We start from the raw sequence: 23855 nt of genomic DNA on the forward strand, positions 1-23855 counted from the left end.
ATCCCGGGATTTCCTACTAGGAAGCAAATGTGATTCACAGGTTTCTTGCCCACCTAGGACGGTATGATCTAAAATAATATGTAGGTAATAAATACCATCTCTTTATATAATCACTGGCACAAAATGGGTCACTGAAAAACTACTCTTTAATGCAACTGGCTTCAGGTCCATAATCCCGTAGTGTTTGCAAATGGCAGAAAGCAACTGAAGAAATCACATCAAAACCACCTCTTTAAACCCCAACCTAAAAACCAGGACACATGGTCATGGAACACATGGTCATGGAAAATTATGCCCAGCACTGTGAATGGTATTACTTCCCTGGTGTAGGTACAGCAGTACATTTTTTTGTGAAACTTGCTGCCAAGAATCACAGAAAGCCAGTGTGAGGTGAGTCACAAGAAGGGGCTTGGTTAGGTTCCAGATTGGGCAAGCCACCAGCATTCTCATGAAGAAGATTAAGCCAAATAACCATTTCTCATTTGAAACCCGTCTAAATTATTTCGCTATTTTGCCTTACCTTTTTGCCCCCCGTCACAGCCACTTTCTGGAGTTTACGGTAGCAGTATTTCGCATATGTGCTGATCGGCAAGCCTGTTAAAGAAAGAAAAGTTACCACAAGCTACTCCACCATGAAACCACAGAAACCAGCAACTATCATGTCACTGTTAATACGAAAAGTTATCTAATGTTAAGTATGACTACTGCATAGCCTGTCAGCTACAAGAAAAATATCTTATGAATAGATGAAACAATTGCTATGAAACAAACACAGTGCATTTGTACATAGGCATCTGAAGTAATTCATTACAGCTATAATCACTTTGGCAAAATTTCTTGTTTTCATTCACAACAAATACAAAAGAGAAATTGTCTTTTATCATGCTACTTGGCTTCTCCCATCACAAAAGGACATCCTTGAAAAAGAGGTCACGAGGAGAACCTACACATTTATTCTCAAATGTGTCGAAATGAAATTCAGAGACATTTCACTATGTTCTTGAGATACTAAGATAGTAAAATGTGTTTTGTAGCAAAGAGAGTGCTAAAATAATCCACATTCAAGGCCACATTTGTTCCCTCTATCTCAGTTCTGTGTGTAGCTGTGAACTCTTAGTATCAGGTCTAGTTTGAAAAATTCCTACAGCATGAAACGGTCTCTGCCCTAGAGTTCTCCAGCCTTAGAAAAATTCAGGATTTATGGCAAACAGGTGCAAGATAGGATATTTACACAGCCAAAATAATCCAACACTGAACACACATTTTTAAAACAAAAATTCAAGTTAGTGAACAGCAATTAACTGAAAAACCTAACCAAATAAAAGGAAGGATAATTTCTATATATTCTGTGACAACTTATTTAGTCACATAATCCTCAGTGCTGATTTATGCCATAAACTATCATTTACCCCTCTACTCCTACTGTATTCAGTACCCCCAAATACCGTCTCCTCTCCTTTATTGTTGTTGGCGTTCTGTAAAGCACTTTGAGAAGCCACCTTTAAATGCACTACATAAAATAAAGTTGTTTATTGTTATAAACAGGTAAAAAGCAAGGATTTTATTGTGTCCTCTTGCACAATAGAAAACAGCATGTTAAATGAAAGGGCTATAAACACAATCATTGGGTCGCAATAAAGAAAACACGGAAGAGTAACCAACATTTGGCAGAGGAGAAAAAGAGCAAAACAAAAGCTCAGAATTAAAAAAATCCAGCCATGTGGAAGCGCTTTAAAAGCCAATAGCAGGACAGGGAAGGAACAACAGCCACAGCCCTCACTGTTTGTTTTCCAAGTGTAGTTCACTAGTTAGCACCTCTGTGAGATTTAGCAAGCGCTGCCCTCGAATGCTGTGGAGGTGTAAACATGTGCGTTCACACCAGAGCCTTATGTCTGCTCACAGCTGCCTAACAAATGGTCAACGCCTCTCGGAGCCCTCAGAACAAGGGAGAGGATGAAGGATGGGCGAGGGAAACAATCGGGCCTGGAACAGAGCTCCAGCCTTTCCTGGGCTGGCTTGATAACCCAGTGTTGATGCTTTTCAATGCACTGCCACCACCTATGCATGTCTTGATTATAGGCATTTTTACATCCAGGGCACACTTGTAAAACACCACTTTAGGACAACAGAAGTATGGAGAACAGATTCCTTGTGGGAAGTCTGCTACACAGGAAGGCCAACCAGGGATGTTTGCATATTAAATAAAATCCTAATGTCAGTATAAATCAAAGTGACGGGAAGATTCCAGGCTTTGTTAGGGTGTAAAATAAAAACAGCTTCAGAATATGACTTTAAAGAACTGATGGGCAGAGTGTTTGCCGCCAACTCACTCATTGGCTGTGAAAGCTGTGAAAATCCCTCATTCTACACTACAGTTACTTCATTCAATAACCAGGGGACGTTTCCAATCAGTCTCGGAAGCCCCATTGTCACTGTATTGTGGGACATGAGGGCTCTAAACACTGAACATCAGTGGGAGAAGACAGAATACAGGTAACGAGCAGAGAGTTTATGTGTCTTAAGAAGATCAGGAATTCTTCTTATCTCAATCATTTTTTAAAGGAAAGGGCAGGTCAAGTGCAACACACATTTACTGTTCTCTTCCTCATAATCAAAACTATAAACCTCACCTTGTGAAACATTTTGTAAAATGAAGTTCATTCAATCCCATTAGCCAAAAGCTAATGATATCATAAAAATCCTAGCATAAACTTCAGAATCTCCTAAAGTTATTCCGTCATCCGTAGTAGGAGCTACTTCACATATTACTGTAATAATTTGCCTTTAACAGTGTTATTTAGTGTTGATGATTCCATTTAAAATGGAGGTACTAAAGAGCAACACATCACAGGAAGCATTATTTACAGGAAGCACTCTGGGGTCAGAAATCACGGAGGCTTTCTTGTGATTCAGCCTGCCTGCTCTTGATGAGGGAGAAACACCACTGAACATTAATTCAAACTGCAGTACTTTTCTGCTGCAGTCTTTGAAACTCCTGTCTCACGTTGCTCTCCAGGAATGAGAAACACGCAAGCTGGAGAGGTGCTCTGGCACTTGAACAAACTGAGTTGAGTCAGGGGGTGATTTAGATCCTGCGTCTGGACGGCAGCTTCTGTAATCAAAATTAATAAGTGTTCGCAGATGTTTCTTCATGTCGCACTCCTGCTAAACACTTAAAGATGGAGGATATCTCATAATTAATTCCTCCATGCAGAGATAAGCAGACTGGATTAGAGGGGGAAATAAAAATAGGAATGACTGCAATAGTGTCTAAAAGCTGGAGGACCCAGCTCATTCTGGGGAAGACTTTTAGGCATATGAGTTCAGGGGCCGGACTGAGTTTTGGAAACAACCTGCTCTGTATTAAGTCATGACTTCATAGTTTCTAAATGGGAACATTTTCTTTATACGCAGCTATGTGGTTAGGAGGTATTTGCCTGATGCCTGACATAAGAAAAACATCCAGCCCTGCGGTGGCAAATTCTCATTTCAGATACAAAATCGAAAGTGTGACAATAGGATTTTGCCGCTGAATGGCAAGTTGTGCAGTGTGGGTGTAATTCCCCGCAGAATGTCACAACAACCCAAAACAAAAATAGAATTATAAATGGATGTGGGGGGAAGGGAGGTATTCAAGAAAGTGGGTACTAAAAGACCTACAACAATTTACTTTCAACTGCTTTTTAGAAACGCTGAATGCAATTGCAACACTCCACCCCCAGCCCCCCTCAGTAACAGACCCATCTTACTGATGTGCCTAATGAGATAAAAAAACAGTTTGCAAGCAGTCTTCCCCCTAAATTTGCATACAAATGTGGGGTGTCGTAACGGCTGGGGTTAATCCCCGACAGCTCTCTGAGCACAAAGACGCCACTCCGCACAGCCTGGCCGGGAACTCACTGAGGGAATGTTTTTCCCAAGCCAATAAACCCTGCCACCACAATACCCCTCTACCCACACTGTATCGGCCTGCCCAAGAGCTGCAGCCAGGCTATTGTCAACAGCACACTTTAGATGTGGCATTGAGGGCTCTTTAGACAAAAAGATAGCTTTCTTTTAGCACAGGCTAGGCCGAAAGCCTCAAGCAGGCATGTGCACAAAACCCCTCATCTCTTTGGCATCTTCTCTTTTTACTAGGACACAAGGGCAGGGGTAATCACTGCCACCCCCTATACTAATGTCCACCCCAAAAACCCTCCTTTGAAATTCTGTAAATTGAATAAGAAAACTTCACATCGTGTTTTTTTAGCTTGTTTTTGTAACTTCACTTACAAACAGTAAAACAGAATGAATTATAGCCCACAGCAGATTAGGGTGATATTTTAATAACTAACTAGTTGCTGTGGTACCAGTACTTTAACTGGTAGTAAAAAGTAAGAAGCAGTCATCTTTTTTTAGCATTAGCTTCTGGCAGCTTTGCTTTTTGTTTCCCAAACAGCTTGGGTGTCACTGCACTGGGCCATTAATGAGAATGACACAAAACGCGATAATGTCACTGCCTCTCTGCTGCTCAGACAACAGTCCTGCCCTGTGGGAGAAATCTATTACTAGTTTACTGTATTTCTTAATATGTTTCATGCTGTGACCATTGACGACTCTCTATGAGTCAGAAGCTCTTCTCGGGAGCTCGGTGTATCGGTGGCATTCATTGAACAATGCTCAGATTTCACTAGCAGATTCGCTCCCTGATGCGGTCATTGACACATCATGTGTAAGCTACTGCGGGTCTCCAAGAGCTTTAAGTCGGTTGACCACAGTGATCCTCTTGAGTGTTTTGGATGGCAGCAAGGCAGGCTAAATAAAGCTGGGGGTGAGTGGAGCCTGGCCACAGCAAGGCTGGTGGTTGAGTTTAAGGCCCCGGAGCACAGGAAGTGGCAGTGAGTCATCCGCTGACATGAGAGAGCGTCACGAAAGTGGACACATCAGGGCATTGGCAAGTCCCAAAGACAAAATAAATCTGTCCGATATTACAGGGAGAAAAGGGGGCCAAGAATACAGGAGACAATAGTGTGGCAACCACGTAAAGCACATAGTTGTTCTAAAATAAATATTAATTTGTTTGTACCTAAAGTAACTCACGTTTTGTTCGCATTTATATAGCTGGGTATTTCCCTCAACAAATACTTTACTCAAAAGTAGCTGGGCCGAGCCCCACCCATGATTTGAACCCACAACCTTCCAATTACAAGGCCAGAGCCCGAACCGGTCTTTTTCCATGACTGACAGCCTGAAGGTTAAACAAGCCAAAACTGAAATGATTATATTAATTTAAGAAACAGGTCATAATGGTCTGTTACCAAAATAGTTTTTCCACCATAGGAATCTGGGTGTATTTATTAACTTATTTTTCAGCTTCGTAGCTTAGTTCAGAACAGTTTATCCTTCCCTGTATAGACATCCTTAAGAAAAGGGCCGAGATCCTGGTCTCACACTGTATTTACACAGCAATCAAACATTTTGAGACCTTTTATAATGTCAAGATGTCACCAACAAGCATGTGCTCCAAGAAAAAAATATATTTTTACAAGCCATTCAAAACTGACATCAAAGGAAACCTACGCCTCTTAGTTTTTAGTAGCTAGATCCTCTACAAGCATATTGAAGTGTGAGAGGCCTGTGAATGGGAACACTGCACAGCTGATGGGCTAATTAGTATTCATGTCTATTGAAATCGGACAATTATCGTTTTACAGCTTTTACTATGAGCTTGAAAGCACTTATTATGCATCTCCACTGAATGAAAGCACTAATACAACACAAATGGTACTTTGAGACTTGCATGCTTCACCATACACTTCTGAGCCATATTTAACCAGGGCAACAATGTGGCATTAAAAGTACATCCTGCTTAATGCCACATCATTCTCTCTTTCTCCACCTCAGGTACTGCAGGCTGTGGGGATCTACCCACAGGCACTAATCACAACTTTAATATGTGTACCTCAGGAGCCGCCAAAAACCTGTAAAGGCAAACCTGTTCATTTCTGAAGCTTTCAGCTCGACTGCTTTGGTTTCCCTTAAAAAAATCAACGGTTTGACCGTAGCTGGAGTTCAGTGAATACATCAATTGATTCATCCTGGTTTCAGGAAAGAGCCAGGGTGAGGCTATTAATACAAGCACATACTAATCGCTTTTCGCCTGCCTGAGCTAACCCATCTCGTATATTATACAGCTGTGATAATGATGGAATATAAACGTAGCAAAAGAAAACTTTAGAGGTAGTGTCCCAGGACTCCCATCTTCCAGCACTGAGACTGACTTTCAACTGAAACTATGCAACCTTAATAAGACTAAACACTGTAATTGGCAGTAACTAGTATGCAGACATGGCCAAAGCCAACACAGGTCAGAAATAAACTCAACTGAAGTAGGGGGACTTCCTGGGAGGGTGGATTTCCATCTTCTGCCACACCTTACGCATTTGAGATGTTTCCATGGTTGCAAGGAGAGTTGGGACAGTACTTGACTGCATTCTGTAGATAATTTTAACTCTGTACAGTTTTTAAAACAAGGGTTGGGCAGCACACTCTTTGACAACAGGTACGCATGAAACCATCCACTTCTCCTCCGGCAAAGGTGACCACAAGAATGTTTCCTTTGTGAAGCTGTGACACCGGCAAAGACATTATTTTGTTTTGACTGGCAGGACATGCCACTCTCCAAAACAGGAAGTTGCTGAAGTTGTGTCTCGCTACTGTTCTCAATGTGCCAGAAAGATCCAGGAGTCAAGCTGTCCCAGAAAAGCTTCCTTTATTTCTCCAGCACAGCGAAAGAACCGAAACTCACTCACCTTCTTCTTCTTCTGTGTTCTGTTTCCTCTTTTTTCTGGACTTGGAGTTCTTCTTGTTTTTCATTTCCAGCTGCTCCGTTATGTGTTGGGTAACTAGATACCATACGAAGCACAAAGAAATAATTATTGAAGAAAGATACCATATGCTTGTTTCTTTGAGTTTAATTAACTCAAAGAAACAACATTTTTAAAACATACTGGCATTTCTGAGATAAAAATGTTATATTGCTCCAGGGTCATCAGACATTCACATTCTAGTTTTATGGGGGGGGGGTTCCCAAAGCTGAAATGCTGCATCCTATTTGGTTTGGATATGATTAAACAAAAATAAAAAACAAACGCAGTATTATTTCTGTATTGCTGTTGGTGAAAAAAAAAACACAAGTGTGTTCCTAAAGTCACCGTTGTGGCATGGTTGACATTTCACTGCCCACTGTCTGCCGCCTGAAAGGAGCAGCTGAGACATTTCTGCCAGAGGGTGTTATTATAATTTTGTTATTTAGACACCAGTCTGTCACTAGTTTGTATTTCCGACATTTAGAACCTAAGAATAAAAAAAGGAGGCCCTTCTAGCCCCCTGCAATGTTAGTATGAGTTCATTCTATTTAAATGTACAGATGTAGTGCCTAGACACAGGCAGAAACATTTTCATTTTGTATGCAACCTGTACACTTTTAAATATATATATTATCTTACAATGTTAATATATGTCAATCAATCATTATAGGCTTTAATCCTTAGATTGAATCAGTCCTTTGTAAAGTCACTGTTATAATAATTTATTTGTTTGACACTTTTATCCAAAGCAACTTACATTGACACTTATTTATTCCACTGGGAATCTTGCTGAAGCAATTTGACCAATGCCACCCATGATCTGAAACTCACTGGGTTTCCACTTGCAAGCCCAAAGCCCTATCCAGCCTCTTATCCTGACCGGTTTACTTCCATGACAGATAGATTAAAGCTTAAAGAAGCCTGGACACAAGTGAACCTAGAGGACATGAAGAAATCAAACAGGGAAAAGCAGGCGCTTCCTGACACTTACCCTTCTTGTCGTATCCTGGCTCCAGGTGCCTCTGGATGTAGCCCTCCAGGTAGCGGCGGAATTTGGGGGAAGGGGAGAAGAAGGCCAAGCTGATGGCCATGAGCTCCCACCCAGCAGCCAGGCTGCGCAGGCACAGGTTGTCCGTGGTCTGCCTGACCAGCTGGATGTAGAGCTCGTCCCGCAGGCCCTGCATGCTCCAGCACTTGGTGACGATGAGGAGAGCCACGTGGCGGCGCTCCAGCCGGGCCTGCCGGTCCCCCATGTAGACCTGCACCAGCTTGAACATCTCGCAGGCCTCCTTCTTCACCGTGCGGTCGCTGGTGATCAGCATGGGCTTCTTGATGGACCCCCGGTTCCAGGAGAGCATGTTGGCGATGGACACCCTCCTCCGGAAGATGCCCTGTGTGTGCATGTTCAGGTTCTTGCTGGCCCAGTCCACCATGTTGACATCGGCTGGCGGCTTGCACAGCGTAGCGTAGGGGTACTGGTAGCTGCTCCCACTGCTGCCACTGCCTCCCTGCTTCCCGTTTCCGAAATTTTCTTTGGATTCCAGCGTTCCGGCCTGGAAGCATTAATTGAAGCAGACAGCATCAGCATACAGAACAGCACATAGCGGCAATCTCTAATGTCCAACCTCAACTGCTGCTTCACTTAGCTGCAGTCTCTAGCCTATACAATGAATTGCTGCTGGATTGGCTTAGTCAGTGGTTTTTTAGACAGAAACTGAAGAGAACGTCCAAATATGTCTATCCAAAGCCTTCAACCACCAGTCCATAGCTAAAACAACCACACACACCAACTGGAGCTTATTCTGCACAAAAAAACTATGTCATTGCTTGTATGACTGCTGCTGCTACTGTGGTGATCAAGGAAACTTAATAAAGTAGATTCCTTAAAGGACACATGTTGTCTTTGTCATCTGTTTTATCTTCATAATCCACTCATTGGACAAAATATTAGGAACCCTGACTGAATCGTATTCAGCCTCTACGATCAGCAAAAACAGCTAGGACAAGACTTAGCATGCTGTAAATACTTATCGAACACTCTAAAAGTGGGAAAACAACACAAAACAAAAATACAGACACACTACACGGTTTTTAAAGGAGAAACGTTAAGGACTTTTTCTTAGGGTAATATTTCTAAAAGTGCTCTATAATAGCAATCTTCAGCAGGAGTCCTGACAATAGAAGGGAGGTCAAGAACTATCAGCTCCAGCTTGTCCTTCAAACAATAACAAGCCATTGTCTACTTCAAAATACTCATGTTACCCCAACCCAGTTTACACATGTTCAGAAAATATGCAGCAAGATAAGAATACTATGACACAGCAATTCTTTTCTGAAGCATTGGTAAATACTTTTCTTTACAACAGCATGAACTTTGAACTAATGAGCTGTGCTTTCGTAGTGTTAGCAGTTAATTTGCAGAGAGAGAAGGCTATATCTTCCTTGTGTATACTGTGAGCAGTCCTGTAAACACTGATTTCTTGTTGATCAACATGATACAAAAAAAGTTTAAAAATTGAACCTTTCTGGAGTTTCACACTATATTCTCTTTAACGCACAGGGTCACATGTAAATACTGTTTCTTTTTCAGTAAACAGCACCTCATCAGCTTCCTGCACCTCCAAAACCCACCTGCTAAAGATATAACTTTAGATCCTATGAATCATCCCTGTATTTGCTGCACTTGGTATTGTCTGAATTCCTAACTTGCTTATGTCACTCTACACTGCATATGCTGAGAGACATTAAAAATACAACATATGAGAACTGGATCCAATGACATTTTAAGTTTTTCATGCACCTTAGTATACATTACGTAGTTTGTCAAATGTAATTGTTCTGAGTGCATTGTGAGTCGCCTTGGATGAAAACATTAGATAAACTGATAATAACTGGAAGAAGAAGAACAGCAACATGCTGTGACTAATGCATATTTTTCTGTGAAAAAAAATCCCTGCATAGCTTTAACCATATGGATCTCAGCTTCTGCTTTCCTGAACAGTGGGGATGCAGTTCTGGAATACTGCTGTATGCTGGCACCGGCTGCTGCCCAGATTGCAGACAGGTAAGTGGGCCTTGACGGGCTTCCTCATACACATTTGGGCCAATCTTTAGGAGGGCAGCTTCACTTCCCATTGGGATTGGGAATGATTGTGGAATGCTGTGTGAGATTTTGCAGGCTTCCTCAATTACCACATAGCGAACATGAATTTCCTAACATTGCTTAAAAAAGCACATGCTAGCCGACAGCACTTATCATTCAAGCATGAGTCAAAAGACAAAACACACAGTGCTGATTTTCATCACCTGCTATTCCTGCATCTCAATTGTTTCTTCAGTGCTGTCAGAAGATATGTGTAATTCCTTTTAGATTATGAATTTACCTGCTTCAGAAAAATCACTTGTGGCTTTCTAATGTTCTCAGAGAGATTTCCCTGCCATTCAGTGGCACGAGTGCATCAAAACTGTCTTGCTAAGTGCTGTAACTAATTATTAATTCTAATTGTTGCAGCACAAAAGCTGACCATTTCCCAGCTATCACTAATGTAAAATGAGATAGAGAGGAAAACAAGTCTAAAATCCAGAGTAGTTCCATTTCAGAAACAGTTCTACAAAGTTACTTAGAAACCTACGAAGGACAGACTGTGAAATACGTCTTGACATACTTCCAGTCTGTGTGTGGCGAAGCTTAAATTATGATCCTTACCGCCACATCTGTAAAAATTTCACTATAACCGTATGTTATCTATAAAGGGGAATATTTGTGCTACCACAAGGCAACATTAAAATTCATGCATTTTCCACAAGCTGCTGTTATGTTTCTGCTGTTTGTCTAAATCAGGTTATCATGATTCATTACTCATGGTGTGCACTGCTTTGACTTGTTTTCTGAGTTGCAGTGGAAAGATTTGCAAAATCACTGATTTTAGAACCATGTGTACTAGTCAGACCTGAGAAGCAGATACCGAGAGGAATGGAGAATGTACAGATACAGCCATGTTAGCTGATTACATACTGCAACTGAACAGAGGACACTTTCATCAAACCAGACTAAGCCAGATTCCTATTGTCAATTAATTTCTGGATCTTTAAAAAACCCTAATGCATTAAACAAATAAAAGATTATGCTTACTCCTTCATGACAAACAAAGGTTGGTAATTAAAAGCAGAATATGAAGAGATTTCTTATGATTTCCATACAAACCCTTATTTAGAACAAGTGTCAGAAAAAAATAATTATGCTAAAGAAAGTTGTTATCTAGCTGCCAAGGGAGAAAATGTCATATAAAACCACCAACTGCCCTAATTAAAAAATATATTTAAAATATTTTATGCCCACTCTTCACTTTCCTGATAAAGTAGTTTTCTGGAGGAGGAAAGGAGAATCAAATATATCCATTAAACACACACTCCCAAATATCTGTCTGTGGGGCAACTTCAGGGCACACATGACAAGAGAGATATGCGGTCATTTTAACCTCCTGGACGAGGTAAAAGCAGAGTTTAAAGACGGTTACTCACCTCCGCTTAAATCGCAAGGGCTCTACTTGGTGTGCCAACAAATATAGAGCTTTCTCTCTGCTATTTTGTCCTTTAATGCGCTCTTGATAAAAGACTGCATCAAAAAAGGGATCTCCAAAACCACACAAGTCCAGCTGAATCCCCACATTTTTGATTCCACCCAAATATGAGAAAAAGAGTTTGTAAAACAAAAATCCTATTCTCATCATCTTGGGGTGCTGTGTTTAACCCACATTGTCTCGAAAATAATTAGGCAGCGCACTGCATCTGGAACACCAGACAACACCTCATGTGTGTGCCATTCAACCCCAACAAAGCTCCTTCTCGTTTAATGTTTATTTTCCTGTGTACCACAAACATATAATCAGGCACGATGACTTGCTTTTGCGATGTATTTTAAATCCCTTTTCAGGATTGGCCTCCCAATTATGGGGGTGGATGCGGTGTATGATACAAACCTCAGACAAAAACAACTCCCTGGGCTAAAATAACCACTTAAATAAAAAAAATACACTAAACGTACAAAAGGCAGCATCCAACTTTCAGACAGCTGTTAGCAATGGAAGGAGTTAAGGTAACACTGATCTATAGTAACATTGCATAATTCAGCTTGGTTTTTTTTATGACACAAAACTAATGACGCGCTGAACATTCAAACTTGAGCAAACCACTCGATTTCTCCTGGAATAGAACGGCATGGTTTTGGCCGCAGGACTGCAAACTGCTCTCTGTTTGCAAAAAAAACAGACAGGAGACGACTTTTCTAGGGGGCGTTTTGGTGTTCCTTTGCAGCCTACGCATGCTGACGCAGCTACCTACTTGAACTACATATACAACCCGAAATACTTGTGATGGGCCAAGTCATGACATTTTAACAGTTTTCTATCTCTCTATCTTCTTCAAAAGAGTGTTGCCATGGCTGGGGCTCACAAACTAAGAATCTGCCACTGTACCTGTGATGGCGACCTGGGGGGCTCCGGGGAGGACAGGCTGATCTGACTGGTGACACTCTTCTCCAGGGAGTCCACCTTCTCGTAAGTCCGTTTCTGGCGGCCCAGGCCCTCGAGGGCGAGCGGCGAGAGAGGGGTGTCGCCCTGGGCACTGCCCCGCGCATCCAGCCCAGTCCGGTACAGGGAGCGATTGCTGGCCGTCACGTCCTCCCGGGAGCCGTTGCGCCCTGAATATTTCTTGAGGGAGTCCAGTGGGGAGCGGGCCCGGGGAATGGAGTTCTCGGACATTTCTGTGTCCAGGCTGACCTTGCTACCCCGCAGGGTGCTGGACCTGCCCACCACCGCCCTCATCTCTGCCATCAGCTTCTCGTTGAGGGCGTTGAGCTCCCCGCTGCTGCCCACCGAGCCCGGCCTCCCCTGTCCGGCCATCTGCCTCCGGCGGTTCTTCCTCCTCAGGCTGGGCGAGGGGCCGGTGGAGTAGCCGGAGTCCTGGTAGTTCACCGTTGCTGCAGTGGGGTACTCCTGCGACGCCAGGCTGTTCTGCCGGCTGTGCCGCGCTTCGATGCTCTTCAGGACGTTGGCCTCCAAGATCCTCCAGGACTGCTTCTTCTCCCCCGAGCCCTCTTTCTGCTTGCCCGAGGGACGCTCAGAGGAGCCCGTGTGGGGCGTGGAAGAGAGCGGCGGCCCAGCCGGCTTGGAGGAGGAGCCCGAGTCTACGTTGACCATGTGCCTGATGCACTCTCTCCCAGCAGGGCTGTACTCCGTGGCCGAGGGGCTCCTCTTGTGCTTGGAGCCCAGGTGCGTGGCTGGGTACTGCAGAAGCTTGGTTTGCTGGTGAGGGTGCTGCAGCTGCCCCTGCTTCTGCAGGCTGTGTGTAGGGCTGAAGTGAGGAGGGGAAGGCCCGTTGTTGAGGGGCGCCCCCTCCACCTCCATCTCTACAGGGGGCTCGTCGTAAATGGGAGACTCCAGTGGGGGCTCATCGTAAATGGGGGGTGTGGCGGCATATTGGGGTGACACCGGCCTAGGAGTCCCAGCCTGCGACCTGTGGGGTGTCTGGTAGACCGAGCTAGATGACCCATTGACGGGCGTGACCAAACAGAAGCTTCCATTGTCAGTTTTTTTAAGGTGAAGGGCCTGCTTGGAGTCTACAGGCACCGCCATCTTTCCCGGGACAGGGGTTTTGTCAGCTGGGTAAACGAAACCCCCAGCCGGTTTCCTGGCTGCAGAGTTCGCCGGATGGGTGTTGTTGTGGTGGTGGTTCTGTGGCGTGTCAATGGGACCCGTAGGCTGGTTCCTGCCCATGCTGTTGACCTTCACTAGCATGGCTGCTTTGGTCCCGGGAGCTGGCTGCCATCTCTGAGGAGTTTCCCTGGAAGACAGAAAGAAAATAAGTGAGCTAACACTAAGCACTGATCCATTCACATATCCTCATAATAATATACATAGGCATGCATGATGCTGTGACTACAACTTTACAGAAAGTTAAGCACTGAATAATACACAGCAATGAGGACAAGTATAACAAGGACCCCTATGCATTCATTTCATTGTCAGAGTGGAAAGTCCAACTCTTTCAACTAGATGGGTTTAAAAAAACGTGAGACCTGCAATTATCTGTCTCAGTAACTGGGGCACCCCAGTCACTTTTGAAAGCCTAAGCAGCTGAAAAAAGAACTGTAACTGCACTTCTGTATTGTAGTACACTGTGGAATGCAGGCTTCTCTCTAACTGTTAAGGATACAGATATCCCAAATTTTCTTTAATACATGGTCACAGGTCACATAAACATATATTAGTACCTGAGCAATTGTTTACTGGCAATTATTTACTTCAGATAGCCACTCCACACCACTATAAACAGGCACCCTTGCAAGCACCTTACCTTTCTAGCTACATACATGTATTTTCCAGGAGCAGTCTGCAATGTGTCATGTTGGAAATGAAACAACAGAAAATGTGGTACAGAGCGGCGCACTAGTAAAAGCAGAAAAAACTGTGTAATCTCAGGCTCACCCTTGGGAGGAGGCCCACTTGCAAAATTGAACACTCCAAACTTGTCTCGCCTCTTTAGAATGAAATTAACTGCTTAAAGAAAGGAAATTAAAGTGTTTCAGCTGCCCTTCAGCAGTGTCCTGTAACCGTTTCCGATTACATTATTCACTCGCCTAATTTCATACCATGAATCCCAGTTATTGCAATTAATCTTCCTTCACTTTTCGCAGGGATCACACTTCGCAATCTACAGCACGCGTCCTAGCACATTTCAAAACAGCACTGAACGATGTCAGCAGTTCATTTGAAATAGATTTGCACTGGCTTCAAAAACTTCCACGTTGGGAACACTCACACTTTCATCACATTCGCAAAGTCAGCTGCAGGCATTTGTGCAATCCCCTGCCCACAAAATCGGAAAAAGGATACTTATACTAGTGTACACAAAACTACCTATCCTGTTTTCACCACCATGGTGGTTTTTCTGAAGAAGGCACACAAGCTCTTAAGCAACTCTGCACACAGTATACTGGACATTATTTAACTAAAACAATTTTAAATACAAAGACAAAACTGTGACTGTAATATTAACAGTCCAAGCAAGATGTGCATGAATTTCCCTATTGTGTACAGAGCTGTTATCTTGGAAAATAATCTTTAGCCCAAATTACGTCCCTCACTTCATACATTCCTCCCTCTCAATGTCAAAAGATGTCAAAAATACACTTACCTCCTTCTGTCTTTGCTGCCTTAATATTATGATTTTTGAAATGGGGTCTAGGCTGAATGACTCATTTCCTGAGCTCAGAAAGAGCAGAAATAAAATAGATTGTTGTTTTTTTTTTTTAAAGTGAGCAACAGCTCTAGGAACTTCCCAACGAGCTATTTTAAATTGAGCCCAGAAATCAAACTGAATTATACAGTAGACCCTCAGCGGCACTTGAAACGAAATGAAGACTGGTGATCTTGTTTTAATTGTAGCCTTCCAGTGCCTAATTCTAATTCTGGCACTCGAAGTTAAGAAAAAAGGCAGAGGCGGGACGATTTTTTTTTTCCCAGTTACAGTAGCAGGAATGTGCCCCTACACATCTACCCTCCCTCTACAGCCTTTTAGAGCTGACTTGAGCATGTGAAACAATACAGCGATAATGCCCTTGAGGCCTGCTTGCAACAGTGACCCATAGTGTGCTTCCTCTCTCCCTCTCTCTCTAGCTTTCTCTTCCCCAGCTCTCCAGCGAAGGCTGACCCACCCATTGTGGCTCCTAGTGCACTGTTCCAAATGTCAACAATCTTTTGAAACTGTTAAGCAAATACAAGCCATGGCGTGCAGACAATTGAAACGCTGGCACAATGTGTTGCCCGCTGGTGCTTTTCTCCTCTGCGTCAACATTAGAGCTGTAACCAAAAAGTCAATAACAATCACTAATAACTTTCACAGAGACTTTTCTCTGGTAAAAGCCTACCCAATGTGGAGCGTTTTAATAAAACCACTACATGATAATCATATTTTAATTCCTAACAGACAGTTCATTTAACGAGACAGGCATTTCAGTTGAAAAAACAAACCTTCTGAGAGATTTTTGGCTAAAGGCATCATCTTGACAGGTAAATCTTTTTATAAAGAGGTTAAAACAACAGTAAAAGACAACAAGAACTCTCGGAAAACTGACTCGGAGGAAACACTGACATTATTGGCTAGTGTTTCTAGACAATAAAAAGCAACATTGAAAAACACACAGTCTGATCTAACATAAAATCAGACTTCTTCAAATGGACAAAAAATAAAAGTGACTACCTGTACCAACAAATCTGTTATAAACAAGGCTGGAGAAATCCACAATATCAGTCATCAAGGGCTCGGGAAATGTGACATCTGGCTTTAGGAAATTCACGATACTTTAAAAACGTTTCTCCTGTAATTTGTACAAACCTGAACATGAAACCAGCCATGACGACAAACAGAATTTGCTCAACAGCACAGAACATTCCAAACCAATTTAGATTGAGTCATATATATTAGAAGCCCTTTTCTCCTCTCTAGAGTTATGCAAAACTGTGCTCACTATGCCAAATTTGCAAACCGCCAAGAATCTATATTTATCCAGTTGATTTTTTAAAATGATGCTTAGACTTTCAAACCACCATGTTTTCAAAAATGGCCAAAAGTAATTGCTTCTGCTAATTTGCCCCAGTCCATAAACTCTGTGTTCATTTCAGTATCAAATTAAAAGAGAATCAGGTCCTCGTGTTCGTGTTTCTGCCTGTCACTCTTAACTGTAGATTCAGAAGTTGTGTTTCTAGATGCAGAGAACAAAGACAGTCTTGAATCACCCTGGAAGTAGTGAAAATTCAAATTCTGATACTTCTGCTTCAGCTGCAGTCATCACAAAAGTTATTTTAAGACCTTTCATCTGGATAGGGGCACCGGACAAAATATTGCTTTACTGTCCTCCATTTTTACCAAACTCACGCCTACTGTAATACATGAGATTGCTAACATAATCTGTATCAAGGCAGAATTGGCAAATGATCCGAATATTTGTGCCACTGCGGTTCTCAAATGAACATGCTACCAAAACAGCTCAGGTAGGTAGCTGCGTCAACACCTGAGGAAGACTCCACATCCGACATTGTGGGTTGCTTTTCTTTTCTTTTCAGCATGGAATAAACCTTTATTTGTTCTCACAGTACCAAAATGAAGCTACTCTTCTATGATCACTGTGCTTCCTGAACAAAAGCAGTAGTCTTCCCTTTGAAAGACTCATTGTCTTAACAAAGACAACTTAACAAACTTAGCTAATTAGAATGTATCTGCTTACACTCAAAGGGTGCCGATACTCTATTTCCTGTTCCTCTCTGAACAGTTTGAGGCTCTACAACAGCTGATCCCACAGAGACCGATTTTTCTGTTTGCCTGCCCAGTTATCACACGTATACCCCTCTCAAACCTGTGTATCAAACCTTAAACCCCCTCTTCTGTTTGCCAGCCTGAGAGGACATTTCCAGTCTCCTTCTCTTGAAATTAGACTTTACGTCACACCCAACTCTATGTGGAAGGACTGAGGCGGGGCAGGGGTGGAGGCACAGGGGGATGTTGGATCTCTTCTGCTTCCTCTTAATTTTAAAAATAAAAAAAAATATTTTTTAATGCCTTTATGAAAGGGGGACTTGTTTTTTTTTTTTTTTACACTGGCTTCAGCAGATAGAACTGGGTTTTCAGGGAGTGCCTTATTACAAGGTTCAAAGGCCATGTTCTAGAGCGCAAACAGGAAATACCAGACACAGCATTCACATCAGCTTAAGTCAAAAAGAGCCTTTCAACTGATAGTGAGTTTATCTCTGTCCCTCTTATGCTGCAGATACTTATTCTAACATCCACTTCACATATATTTACATACAGTATCTTAAGTACATTTTGCTGCCTAGAATGAATAACACAAATAAATCTAACACAAATTAATGTCCAGCATGTACATTGAAACAGAAAATAAAACTGTATTTTCCCAGTACTCCTTCAAATAGCTTTAATTTTAATTCAAATGATAGGGCTGACAGAAAAAAGTCTCACCTGCATTGGCATTTGAATAAGTGCATTTCTGTCTCAAGGCTATGGGCAAATAAGGAATCACAGGTTCTGACACTTGAGAATGAATATCAAGGTAAGGAAGATATTCCTCCTTAACTTCAGCAGACATGGGCTAATCATGCAGGCCTGTCCTTTCACTGTTCCTCCAAACAAGGTGCTGCCCCTTGGAAACACCTGATTCGATGTTTTCTTAACTTCTAACTCCACCCATATTTAGGGATTTGTAAAAATGAATTAATAGTACCTTCCGTTTACCCTGTGCTATCCATTACGTAGCTGGAATTATCTCCAGGCTAAAACATGCTCTCACAGGCTTCTTGTCACCTGTCCTGTCCTCTGTACAACGCAGCCTTTTGCAGCTATAACATCAGGCCTACAGCACTGTCATCATTTTCAGCCTTTCCTCACAGCACTGCGTACGTCTGGAATTGCTGTGTGATTATGATAATGTGTTACCATACCCAATCTGCAAAATTAAGCTCAACATTTAGCTGTAGCTTCTTTAGGGTTTTAAAAAAACATTTTAGAACTTGTAGCACCTACTGCTTGAAGATTTGATTTTTGCTTTAATGAAATGATTATATGAAGTTGGAAGCAATCTACAGGGGGACATTCATCCATTCATTTTCTATCCACTTGATATGATTCAGGGTGGCGGGAGAGCCAAAGGTTATCCCTGCAAGCAAGGAGTGCAAGGCAGGATACACCCTGGAAAGGAACCAGTCCATAGCGGAGCACACACAGACACACACACCAGGGCCAATTTCCCCAGAAGCTAGTGAACCTACTAGTATGTCTTTGAACTGTGGGAGGAAACTGGCCTGGAGAGAACCCACACAACCATGGGGAGAACATACAAACTCCACACAGATAGCAGCCCAGGAAAGGAGTTGCACCCAGGATCCCAGCATTGTGATGTAGCCATGCTAACCACTGTGTCACTGTGCTGCCCTGCTGAGGAACATATCCTTCCTAAATAATATCATTCTTGAAATTTAAAACAGGAAAGTCAGCCTTCGGTTATTTGTTCTCAGTTAATCAGCATCTTCTGTTGCTTTTAAGCTGAAATATGAGCTTTTGTGCACCAGCAAAGAGGGAGCAGCATAGCCTCCCATCATACAAGCCTGATCCGAGCACTTCCTTGACCACTTCCTCTGGGAAAGAGCACCCTGCATAACAAGCACTGCTGGAAACTACAGTAGCAGCCTAACAAATATCTTCATTAAATGTTTAAACAGCAGCCTTCTCTTTTGGCAATATAACAAAACAGGCCTGTAAATGAAGCTCAGTTCCTCACTGAGTATATGGATTTCAATGCAGAAGACAGAGGAAAATCTGAAGACATAGGATTTGAGATAAATCAATAAAGTACACTAAAATGCATCATTGTTACTGTACTGTACTGTACAATCCCAAAATATTTTTTTAATCTTTACAGCGTTGCTCAAACAATTGCATTTCATATAAATGATCAAATACCACCTCTTACAATAGAAACATAGTGCCACTTAACATGAGAATATCCATATACATCTTAAATGGAATAATGATTTGTAGTATGTGAGGCAGAATTATTAAAGCAGACCCTTGTTTGGGATCCTGCTAGCAAATGTGTTCTAGGGTCAGAAGCACATGTCAACTGACTCATATAATCTCCACAGCACTGTTCAGCTAAGACCTGTAACACACAAAGTCACAGAGCAATACTAAAAGCTATAAACCATGGGCTTTAAATGTTAGTTTTATTGAACCAATGTACTAAACAGGGCTGCATTCAAAGTTTTGAATTCACAAAAGTTCACTTACTAGCAATGCACTTGAAAGACAACTGATGGATTAAAATTAAACACCATATCCAACCTACATGAATACCTGATTTATCTTACCAAGACAACTGGATTTTCAGCAATGAAAAACTGCTTGTAATGAACACTAATGAATAATTCAAATTGTTTTGCCCAGGAATGTTTGCCATAGCACTGAAGATCAAAATGCGGTATCTGTCACAGTCCTGGTAATTTGTACTTCTGGAATGGAACTGCATTCAAAATGCCGCTGTAAAGTTGCCACATTCTTGTTATTTTTTATTGGACATGTGTGGATACAATTTTCAAGTGGACAGAATGCGATTGATCTTGTTGTAAACTCCAACATGGGTACAACAATAAAACAGCAGTTTTAGTTCACAAAAACATCTTACTAAAGATGGAAAAGTCCAGAAATAATGGAAAAACATCCCAAAACGCCAAACAAAACTGCAAAACTCTAAAGCTGTTCAAAATTACCCAGTGTTTTTCACTCTTTCAGCTGATTTGTGATCTCATCCAAGAAATATCACTTTGCAGAACTAAAGAATACAGAAACACTAGGAGAATAACAGGTTATGTAGGTAGTATAACTGAAGGTACTTGCCCGAATACACAACAATCATTTCTATACAGCTAATGGCAGACTGCTGCCCTTCCTTTACTGGGCACAAACAAGAATACTCTGGACACAGAGAAACTGCACTTATTTTTGGGTTTAGGTTGTTACTGATGCTTTTAAGTTAAGCTCAGCTTGCCTAACTAGTGCACTGAATGCACTTCAATGAAAAAGCTCCAAGCCCATAAACAGCTCTAATTAAAAAAGACCTTGTTATTAAGAACACAACGTGTTTGTATTTAAAGCTAAGGCAGCAGATGTTTGCCCCGTAAAGCATAAAATTCAGATAAGCCAGTGTTTTGTAAGCATCTTTGCACTTTTCTTTTTTCCCCTTTGGCAGGACTGCAGGCAGGAATCGTTAACACCTTCTTGAGTGTGACAGGAGAAAAGGTATCCCAGGGGCCTGTGCAAGCCCAATAAAAAGTCATTACTGGAGTGAAGTCTTCCAAACAAGCAGCATGTCGAGTGTCATTTCGCCTTTGGCCACTTTATACAGCAAAGCAAGGAAAGCACACACAGATACAAAAAAGGAAGCTAGAGGCCTCATCTCCTATTCTGTTGTCAGTTCAATGGCTGAATACTGCTCTGTGTACGTAAGATATTTGCTGTTTTTGCAGGTGCAGCAGTGATCTTTTAACTGCTGTGCTACAGTGGAGCCTTGGAAATCCCTACACACTAGACAGGCCTCTCTGGGCAATTACAAACCGCCAGGGACAATTCAACACACCACGAACACTCCCACGCACACAATCAAATACATGATGAGGACACCCTGTATGTGGCCAATGGCCCTTTGCTCTGATTCACTTTTTTTCCCCCACTGCTGACACACCTACCTGCCGAATACCTTAAACTCACCACCAGCCTCCATTAAAGGGCTGAGGTGATGCAGTCTTTAATATCGTTCGAAAGGTGTGGACGTTTTTGCAAGTAACGTTAATATAAAATGAGGTCATAAGCCTGAAACTTTGAAAGTTGTGTCAATTTCAAAAATAAAAAAATGGAATAACTACATGTAACAAATAAGCTCTAAAAGCATACTGAAGCCTTGGAAGTGTATAGTTATTGAATTGTAACACTGATGCAGATTATTAATCCAATGCTTTAAAAAATGAAAATTTTTTCTTGCTAGAAATTTAAAAATTGAATTTATATAACACATCTTTATGAATTTTATTAATAGTAACCTTTGTAAAAAATAAAGAGTCATAGTAAATTTTCTTTGAGTAAACAACGTAAGATAAGGAGGCTTAAACAAGTGCTGTAACTGCAGCCTTCACAATTAATCCTTGAGCTCAGCTCTGCCTGAAATTCATACAGGAATTTTGGGGGCAAGACCTCTATGATTGTCTCTCCTCTAAATCCAGCTAGTGTGGATTGACAGCATTGGCCTTCAAAAGTTTGAAAATGGTGGCATCATATAAGTGGACAAAACCAGTCCTTGTTCTAGCACTCAGAAGGACAAGTGTCAAGGCATTAATAATAAAAAGAACTATCATAATAATTTCTATCCAGACCTGGGCCCTAGACAACCTTCTTGGGTGCCTCCCTCTGATAGCAACCCTGTCAGGATATCCTTCTGGTCTGTTAGAGCAGTGATTTGCATTCCCAATACCTCACAGTGCTCTTTATGTTAAACAGAACACATGCATGGTTTGCATCTATTCAATTTCCACAGGCAACAACCAAATACGAGCCAGTGAACAAATATGCAAATCTCCCAGGTAAGTATGTTCTGGTAATGGCCACAGTAATCAACAAACTGCTTTTCCTTTATAGAAACACAGGATGTAGACTTTACACTACTGGCACATAAAGCATTGTACTGTTAAGCCATTTGGTACCCTAGTTCTGTTCAAACAAGAACTAGAGAAGCATGGTTTCAATTTCCTGGCTTTCCAAGAGGGTAAGGCAGTGAAAGAGAGAAACACAGAGGGAATGAGAGAGAGGGGGATCTGCCAGGCCTAGATCACATGCTCAGTGAGGGCTGCTTTGTGCTCAGGGCTGTGAGCTAAACACTGGATTTAATCCTATTTGGCTACATTAATCCGAAGATGAGAATGTGACAATATTTCAGCACTCTGGAATGCCAAGTCAAGAATCAAGAGGAGATAGATTTGTACTCTGTCAATGACTCTCTTTTAACCAGAACCAGCTTCATTAAGGACCACATCCATCTCCCACAAAACTCACAGTTTCTTCCAGTTAAATTACATGAATCAGGATATACTCCATTTTATACATTTTTCAGGCTTAATGCAGTTAAAAATAAACCTAGGGCATATAACATTTTCACAAACATAGCTCACTAAACTCAAAAGTAAGATGTTTTGGGGGAGGAAATGTCAGCAATGCAATAACCAGAGAGGCTACCACATTGTTCAAACATCTCAGGAGAAAAAAACTAAGGTGAAATAATCCAAAAAGAAAAGCAAACATGTTGTAATAATGTCTAGCCTCGACTGTTCGATTACCCTCTCAGAAGATGGATCGGCTTCCATGCGTACAAATGGCAAGCCATTTTTTAAGATGTGGTTTTTATGAGAGGAAAAGGGCAACACTGGGTTTAGAGTACATTTCATCAGCGTTTATGAATCAGGCTTGCGGTGTTTTTGTTGGAATTAGGAACAGAATACCGTGCTGGAAAAGAAACACAGTTCTCTACCGCTAGAGCTCAACAGACCCGCATTCTTTGGAAGTGGTCACAAGCTCCGGATTACAAAGGGAAATAGCAGCACGGTCAGACACAGAGGACCAAACAGGTGTCTGGCACCCCAGAGCCCAGCTCTTTAAAGAGCTTCCAAGAAAGTCACAGAGGTGCAGAGGGAGAAGGGGACAGAAAGGGGTCCCAAGGGGACTACTGGGTAATTTCCAAATGATTTTAGAATCCTTGAAAACGGTCCTCAACTGCCCCAGAACATGATCTCTGAGAAAGAGAACAGCCACTTCTTTCAGCCAACAATAGCAGGAAATGGGATGGCGGAGTGCATAGGTTTGGGGAAAGTACTGCATGATGCCTTGTGGGACCCCAGAAACCCCTGGAGTCTCTAGAGTGAGAGTGTCCTGTTCACATTCACTGCTCCAAGGCTGAAGCAGGGATAAGCCAACATGGTTGCAGAGCTTACTCGCAAACGGATGACTGAAGAAAATACAAAACGAAGGAGAGGTTTATAGTTATGGGCATTTCTAAGGTGGTACCAGATATTAAAAAGAATTTCAAAAGGAAACAACTTCTAAACACAGACCTTGTGTATTGCAAAAAAACCTCTAAAGAAAAGGGACTTTCCTAAAATGCTTGATCTGTTGATACATATTTTTTTGTCGAAGGTTGTTAAATTAGGTGCATACTTTGATGATGAGAACTGGTAAATTAAGTCCAAATCTACTAGTATTCTGTAATTCAATTTAAGTCCAGAGAGCAAAATTAGGTTAACCAGTCAGAGAGTTGCAATCTGCTATATGAAAGCAGGATATGAAGTCAGCAACTACAGCCTGAACATCAGCATTAATGCTATATGTCTTGAAGAGAGGTGC

At 41.9% G+C, this 23855-nt stretch overlaps 1 protein-coding gene across 2 annotated transcripts in view; it reads right to left on the bottom strand.

The window, feature by feature from the left end:
- The window catches only part of arhgap46b (Rho GTPase activating protein 46b), a 69660-nt gene that overhangs the window by 9836 nt on the left and 35969 nt on the right, over window positions 1-23855 (bottom strand). Inside the window, exons 1-5 of one of the 2 annotated variants that reach the window (XM_015364896.2) lie at window positions 15042-15428; window positions 12323-13688; window positions 7840-8401; window positions 6792-6884; window positions 521-594 (exon numbers count right to left, since the gene is read on the bottom strand). In XM_015364896.2, coding sequence (XP_015220382.1) covers window positions 521-594; window positions 6792-6884; window positions 7840-8401; window positions 12323-13642 — 2049 coding nt within the window. In that variant the 5' untranslated portion in view covers window positions 13643-13688; window positions 15042-15428. Of the gene's footprint in view, window positions 1-520; window positions 595-6791; window positions 6885-7839; window positions 8402-12322; window positions 13689-15041; window positions 15429-23855 lie in introns of those variants that run through there. The other variant, XM_006639516.3, reaches the window with a different exon arrangement.

The sequence above is a fragment of the Lepisosteus oculatus genome, chromosome 16 (assembly GCF_040954835.1).
Source record: "Lepisosteus oculatus isolate fLepOcu1 chromosome 16, fLepOcu1.hap2, whole genome shotgun sequence".
Taxonomy (NCBI): Eukaryota; Metazoa; Chordata; class Actinopteri; order Semionotiformes; family Lepisosteidae; genus Lepisosteus; species Lepisosteus oculatus.